Source organism: Setaria italica, chromosome VII (assembly GCF_000263155.2).
Source record: "Setaria italica strain Yugu1 chromosome VII, Setaria_italica_v2.0, whole genome shotgun sequence".
In the NCBI taxonomy this organism is placed as follows: Eukaryota; Viridiplantae; Streptophyta; class Magnoliopsida; order Poales; family Poaceae; genus Setaria; species Setaria italica.
In genome coordinates, this window is record NC_028456.1 from 7,076,607 (window position 1) to 7,084,650 (window position 8,044).

Below are 8,044 nucleotides of genomic sequence, written 5' to 3' on the forward strand. Positions count from 1 at the left end.
TAGATGACAGTGTACACATGGAGGCAGATGAAAACGATAGCTGGCTCCATAGGGGAGATTTGGGAGAAAATAAAGACATACTTCATGTGGGGACAGGTGAATCAGGTGCGCCTACACACTTTTGTTGTTTTGGAAAAAACATCATTGTTTTAGAAGGTGCTTTATTTTTATGATCTTTTAAATATGTAGACGCATATTTAATCAATGATGAGGCTACTTTTGGTGAGATGGAAGAGTTACGCGATCAAAGTTGTATCAGCCCTATATGTGAAGGAGGTAACCGTGTGATGAATAATCATATGATCTGACTCTGATTTCAGGAATTTAAAGCTCTAAAACTTTTTTAGATATAAACGCCGCATTACGCATTGATGATGCTACTCCTGGTGATACGGGGGACGTTTGTGTTGAAAGTTATAGCAGTACTGTGGGTGGACCAGGTAATCCCATGGTGGCTAATTATTTAGTGCTTCTTAATTATGACTGGTGGCTAATTATTTAGTGCTTCTTTAATTATAACTGCTTCCTTTAATAGGTTTTTTTATGAAAACGTCGCATTAATAAATAAGAGGCGGCGTGATACATATGCCAAATCAAATAGAGATCTTGTTATTCTTAATTGTTGCCATCTTAATGCACCAAACACATTAACCAAACATCAATGCAACTCATTATTTAAGTGATGGATTAGATCCATGTTCTATGGATGATCATGACCTCTCGCCTAAGGAGCGTAGGCGTAGAAGGGATAGGGCACGGAGGGCGGCAATGTCTCCTAGGCAGAGGGCTGCAATAAATAAGAGGCGGCGTGACTCATATGCTGGAAAGAGATTATTTATGACGCCAGAAGAGAAGAAAGAGAAAACAAGACAGTCCAAGAGAGACTATAGAAAGAGAGCCAAAGAACAACAGGCAAGCAATTTGCATCCTGACTCTATCGCTATGCCAAGTCCTCACTTTACCCCAGAGTTGGTATTCCCTCTTCCTGATAAATCGCCGTCAAGAATATCGGACGAGTTGGAAATCCCCCTTGTAAACGGCACGCCTATTTACATCCAGTCATCTGTGGAGCAATCCCCTGGAGTCATTACTCCTGAGCCGATCCCTCTAAACCACACCATCCATAGCAAGCCTGTGACTCCTGGAATTAGGAATTCACGCCTAAACTGGCGTAATCAAATGTTTGAAGCAACCATTGGCAGAAATACCAAACGGCCTGCTTGTGAAAAATTCAATTATACGAGCCAGCCGACTCAAACGTCTTGTGTCATGGACAATGGTAATTAGCTCACATCCTTTGCCCACCTTAGTATTCATATATTATATTATTATGATATTTAAAGTAACCTACATTTATCCTACTGCTATTCTACTACTAAAGGTGGCACCCAAACGGACGCTCGCGACTCCCATCCCTTCACTGCATCTAATGTATTTGGAGCGGGTAAAAAGAAATTCACTTTGCTTATTTGTCAATACCTCTTCTATGTCTCACCCGCAATTAATCTTGCGCAGAAAGTACTAGGCCTGCACCTAATGATGCTACTACAGGTATTCAGACACAACCATCTGTTGTTGACGAGCCGTATTCAATGCCTCCACATGGTGGGCAGGCAGGGACACATGCCTCCATGGAAGAGGACGGTAAATGTTGCACGTGCTTCTTGCATGCTATTATCCTACCTATGTAAATACATTTGTCTCATCACTCATGTGCCAATGTTGCATCAGATTGCGATGAGAACATCATATTTGAGGACGACGAGGAAGAGGAGGAGGGGTACCTTTTTGGAGGCCAAGGTACACCCCGGCGCATCTATGTGACCTTTGACTTATCTTATTTCCAAAATCTAACACTTCATACTCGTGCTAACTATTAGAACCTGATGATTGGGAAGCTGATGAGGATGTCGATCTCGAGACGGCTAATGAAGATCCCAACGAACCCGATGTACCAGATCCATATGATGCGGTTTATGCCAATGTCCCTGACGTGACGCACATGCTCAAGCTAGAGGATAACTGCGAGCACTGCAATGCAAAGAAGTTTGAGTCCGAGCCACCTGGATTCTGTTGTCGCAGTGGAAAGATTCATCTTTCCACCCATGAGACACCACCGGAACTCATGAGATTGTGGTCGAGCTCGGACGCTGATGCTAGGCATTTCCGTGCAAACATCAGATATTTCAATGGCCACTTCTCTTTCACTTCTATGTACTATAAGCTTGATCGTGTGACCACCGACATGAGAAACTGTGGAATTTACACATTCCGTGCCCATGGTCAAATCTACCATAACATAAGATCATTTGGTAAAGAGGATGGTCACGAACCTGGTCACCTCGAGCTTTATTTTTACGACGATGATCCGTCTCTTGAGCATAGGCTCCGCAAGTGCCGTGAGAAGTCTGCCCAAGAAGATAGGGAAGTCATCCAGAGGCTAAAGGACATCTTACATGGCATTAATCCCTACTCAGAGAATCTTAGGAGTATGGGTCAGGTTGACAACCTTCAGGATTACCATGTTGAGTTGAACCTTGACCAACGTCTAGACCAGAGAACATATAACGTGCCATTAACGTTAGAGGTTGCTGCCGTTTGGATTGAGGGGAGCGAGCGTCGGGGCCAGTTCGATAATAGTGTTGTCCTCCAAGGGAAGGATAGGTTGATCCATGGCATCCGGTCCTATCATGGGTGCTACGACGCTCTCTCATACCCGCTATTCTTTCCGAGAGGTGAGCTTGGCTGGCACAACTGCATTCCAAAAGTTGGTGTGACTATGGCTGAAGTCAATAAAGCTCGAGCGATTCGCAAGGCGCGTGCTGATGGTGGTGGTGACGATGATGCTGGTAAATTCAGATGTCTTTATAGTGTCTTACAAACATTAGACAAATGTTCCGCATGTCATCAATCACGGTACTAACATGAACAATGTTTATGTGTGTAGGGTCTGCTGGAAATAAATGTGTCTCCGTGCGTGATTACTATTGCTACAAATTCCAGATGCGGCCTGGGATTTTTAATCCTATACTATACGACAAGCGTCTATTCCAACAGTTTGCCGTCGACACCTACGTTAAGATCGAAAGCTCGCGTCTAGACTACATCCGCAACAATCAGGACATTCTTAGGGCTGACCTGTATCAAGGTTTGGTTGACAGCTGGCGTACGGGGGTGGAAGACGCTGATGAGGTTGGTAAGCGTACTGTGCTATCGCCGACTTTCATCGGAGGGCCCCGTAATATGAGGCGTCGGTACATGGATGCGATGGCTCTGGTGCGAAAGTTTGGTAAACCGGATATCTTCCTCACAATGACGTGCAATCCTAATTGGGATGAGATTAAGAATGAGCTTTATCCTGGTCAGAGTCCACAGGACCGTCCAGATCTTGTTTCTCGAGTGTTCAGGGCGAAGTTGGAGGAGCTTAAGAAGATGTTGATGGAAAAGGACATACTTGGAAAGGTCCGTGCATTCGTATATGTCGTGGAGTTCCAGAAGAGGGGCTTGCCGCATGCACACTTTTTGCTAATAATGCAGAGGAAGTACAAGATCACGTGTCCAGAACAGTATGACCTGCTTATCTCTGCTGAGCTACCAAACAAGAAGAAGTACCCTGACCTCTATAGGATGGTGATGAAGCATATGATGCATGGCCCATGCGGGACGCTAAATCCATTATGTCCATGCACAAGGGGACGTACTTCATGCAAAAACCGTTACCCGCGGCCATTCTGCGATTCAACGTCGCAAGGTAAGGATTCGTACCCCATCTATCGGCGACGCGATGATGGTCGTAAGGAAATAATTAGAGGTCACATCCTGGACAATCAGTGGGTCGTCCCATACAACCCATGTCTGCTACGTACTTTCAATTGCCACATCAATGTTGAGGCATGTAGTAGCATTAAATCTGTGAAATACCTATTCAAATACATATACAAGGGCCATGACAGAGCGTCTGTGGCTGTTAGGGAGGCTGGAAAAAAAGATGACAAGGGGAACGTTGATGAGATCACACAGTACAGAAAGGCCCGGTGGGTGACACCTCCAGAAGCGATGTGGAGGATATATGGCTTTGACTTGAGCAAGAACCATCCACCAGTGCAGCAGTTGCAGCTTCATCTTCCCGACATGCATATGGTTACATATCATAAACGGGACAAGATCGAACGGGTTGTCAAGCGTCCAGGTGCCGACGAGTCAATGCTGACAGCGTACTTTGACTACAACAGGCTTCATGAGGAAGCTTGAGGAATCTTGTACCGTGACTTTCCGGAGCATTATACTTGGGAGTCCAATGGTAAATTTTGGAAACCAAGGAAAAACGCCGTATACCAAGTCGGGAGACTCGTATCGGCTCATCCAGCTGAGGGGGAACGCTACTTTCTTCGGGTTCTCCTGAACCATGTTGCTGGGGCTACTTCATACAGGGACCTAAGGACTGTTGACGGTGTGCTCCTGCCCTCGTTCCGTGAAGCTGCGGAGAGGCGAGGCCTAATCAAAGAACATAATACACTTGATGAGTATCTTATTGAAAATAGTTTGTTCCATATGCCATCCTCATTGCGTAGGTTATTCGCGACAATATTGGTATTCTGCGAGCCGAATGATGTGTTTGGGTTGTGGACAAAACACCTTGACGCAATGTCAGAAGACTACAGGCGCAACAATCCAAACCCGAGTCTGGTGGAACAGATGGTTTTGATTGACATTAGGAATATGTTGCAATCTATGGGGAAGGACATAAGGTCGTTCCCTCTCCCAGGAATTGACGACGCATATGACGACGCTAGCGGTATCCCTCGTGAGATATTTGAGGAGGCAAGCATTGACCAGGATCTGGAAGATGTGGGACTATCTGATTCCCTAAACAAGGAGCAGAGGGCTGCCTACGAAGAGATAATGTCCAAAGTGGACACCGAACAAGGCGATTTGTTCTTTGTAGGTGGACCTGGCGGCACAAGAAAGACATTTTTGTACAGGGCACTTCTCGGAACCCTTCGCAATCAGAATAAGCTTGCCATTGCTACAGCTACATCTGGTGTCGCAGCGTCTATAATGCCTGGTGGGAGGACGGCCCACTCACGTTTCAAGATACCCCTTACTCTTGAGGATGGTGGTTGTTGTAGTTTTACCAAACAGAGTGGTACTGCAAAGCTACTGCAGCAAGCATCTCTCATCATTTGGGACGAGGCGTCTATGGCAAAGAGGCAAGCTATGGAAGCCCTAGACAACAGCCTACGTGGTATAATGGGCCGGCAGGATCTGCCGTTCGGTGGGAAGATTGTTGTCTTTGGAGGGGATTTCAGACAGGTTCTCCTTGTTGTACGGAAAGGATCCAGGGCGCAGATAGTCGATGCTTCTCTACGGAGGTCGTATCTTTGGGAATCCATGCACCACCTTAAGCTCGTGCGCAACATGAGGGCGCAGAGTGACCTGTGGTTTGCGGAATATCTACTGCGCATTGGTGGTGGCACGGAGGAGGTTAACGGAGATGGTGATGTATGTCTTCCTGACGATATATGTGTCCCGTACTCTGGGGATTCTGAGAAAGATCTTGACATGTTGATTGAATGCATCTTTCCAAACCTCAATGCAAACATGACAAACAAGGACTACATCACCTCTAGAGCGATTCTATCTACACGTAATGATTGGGTGGACAATATTAATATCAAGATGATTGGCATGTTCCAGGGTGGGGAGATGGTGTACCATAGTTTCGACTCCGCGATTGATGATCCGCATAACTACTATCCGTCGGAGTTCCTTAACACATTGACTCCCAACAGGCTTCCTCCACATTTGCTAAAGCTCAAGATCGGCTGCCCGGTCATATTGCTTAGGAATATCAACCCTGCGAATGGGCTGTGCAATGGTACAAGGTTGGTGGTTCGAGGCTTCCAAAAAAATTCAATCGATGCTGAAATTGTGCTGGGACAACATGCCGGAAAGAGGGTTTTCCTTCCTCGAATACCGTTGTGCCCCTCTGACGATGAGATATTCCCATTCCAATTTAAGAGGAAGCAGTTCCCTATTAGGCTCAGCTTCGCCATGACGGTCAACAAGTCACAGGGCCAAACTATACCAAATGTGGGTTTGTACCTGCCCGCCCCTGTGTTCTCTCATGGTCAATTGTATGTTGCTATGTCTAGAGCCACAGCTAGAACGAATATCAAGATCCTCGCCCTCCCACCTAACGCAGAGGCAGACGAGGAACATACTAAAAGGAAGGAAAAGAAAAAAGCTTCTAAGAAAGTGAACGGCCAGGGTAATCAAAATAACAATGAACAAAAAGGTACATCAGTGAAGAAGAAAAGGGTACCAACTGAAGATGGCACGTATACAAAGAATATTGTATACAAGGAGGTTCTAACACCATAGGCGAGGTAATATAATGATTATTTGTGTGTGTCTTGCATTTTTCATTTATTTTTTTAAAATACTAAACTCATCAATTCCATGTTTCTTGCTCTTGCTAGGTATTTAGGTTGAAGTGATTGCTTAATTTTATCACATGATGTAACTGTATGGGAAATTCCACGTATACTGAAAAACTGGATTACATCACATGACTATACATGACGTTTGAGACGTGCTAATTAGTTCAATATTTATGTTTCTTCAAACATTTCTCTGTTTCCTGTGCACATCGAAAAAGTGAGTAGATATGCTTTGTTGTACATTCCTTTGTGATTTTTACAATATACGATAATCCCATCACACGAGAGCTTAACTTGGAGTAAGCACTTATCTTACGTACATGATGCTATAATGATGCGGCACAGCTTCTTCATTGATCTTCTAGCGCACGAAGCGAATGCCTGGAGGACAAGACTACCGGGCATGGTAAAACATTTTCTTTGGCGCATCACAAGCAAAGAAATAGGATAGATAGGGGTGACATTTGGATGACCTGTATTCGTACTTGTTCCACATAATTATTGTCCTGTTGAATCCAATCTTATATGATATACTTATTTTATATTTATAGATGTTTTATATTTTTATTATCCCGTTGAATCCAAATCTTGCAATATAAAAATTTTGTTGCCCGTAGCAACGCACGGGCATGATCCTAGTAAGCTACAATATTTGTACAACGGTCCGTATGGATTGGTCTTTGCAACTGGTTCTCAACGCTGAAAACTCTACGCGTTCGCGTGGCAATACCGCGCGTTAGTTTCTAGTCAATATTTAATATGAAATTAAATATTTCTAACCAAAATTAAATCACTATATAAAAATAATTAAAATGGAGACACAATAATAATTTCATAAATGATGAAGGTTCTAGTCTTCGTCAAATACATTGCCGTTGCGACGCAAATATACCTTAACCCGGCATTATCAAATATGTTGCTCGTTATAATTGTGCTAATTTCAACATTTTACAAGTTTTTGAACCAATCAAAAATTTGTTAAGTTAATGTACTAAATTGCATAATTTAGAAGTTGTTGGACCAATATGTACCACTTGTTAAGTTTTGTATGGTGCCTACAATTTACTTTTTTTTTCTAACCTCATTTACTGTTTTTCTTCATCTTAGGGTCTTTGTGTTAGTTTGGCTGGACAGCTGTCCCATCCGTACTATCTAGAATGTGCATGTATTTTTGCTTGTATGTGTACATTTTTCTATCATTAATAAAGGTAGTTAAAAAAAAGGTGCTCTTACAGGTAGGAAAAAGAATTACAGGTAGGAAAACGAAGGTAGGAAAAAGAAGAATGGTCGACATACGAGCGAACGAACGAAAAGTGGAAGTCAGGTGTTGTTTCGCATGGCTCTTTCCAAATACCTAAGGGTTTGTTTAGTTCCGAGCTCTAGCTCTTAAAAGGTTAGTCTTCTAAAAGCTCCTAAAAGATAGTTTAAAAGATAGTTTAGTTCCACCTCCTAAAACTGACTAAAGGCAATAAATGCTGTGGTAAAAGAACCATGATGTCCTCCTCCTATGCCACTTCTCCTTCTCTGCCTATCTGTGGATTTCTTCTTGTTCTTTCAGTAGGATAGTTGCTTTGCATTGGCGCCGTCCTCCTCCTAGCTCA

At 43.7% G+C, this 8,044-nt stretch overlaps 1 protein-coding gene and 1 long non-coding RNA gene across 2 annotated transcripts; both read left to right on the forward strand.

Annotated features, from left to right (window-relative positions):
• On the forward strand, positions 1 to 234 carry LOC101758460. Its single transcript, XR_001393278.2, has 3 exons — positions 1 to 105; positions 154 to 156; positions 213 to 234. It is a non-coding gene; the product is annotated as an uncharacterized LOC101758460 (long non-coding RNA).
• A 4,410-nt stretch (positions 235 to 4,644) lies between these two features.
• Positions 4,645 to 6,384, forward strand: LOC105913546 (ATP-dependent DNA helicase PIF1). Its single transcript, XM_012847380.1, has one exon. The coding sequence runs from the start codon at positions 4,645 to 4,647 to the stop codon at positions 6,382 to 6,384; it is 1,740 nt and encodes a 579-aa protein (XP_012702834.1).
• The last annotated feature ends 1,660 nt before the right edge of the window (positions 6,385 to 8,044 follow it).

Bases quoted from the DNA above. Each gene is read 5' to 3' on its own strand.
- LOC105913546 (XM_012847380.1), top strand. From the start codon at position 4,645: ATGTCAGAAGACTACAGGCGCAACAATCCAAACCCGAGTCTGGTGGAA.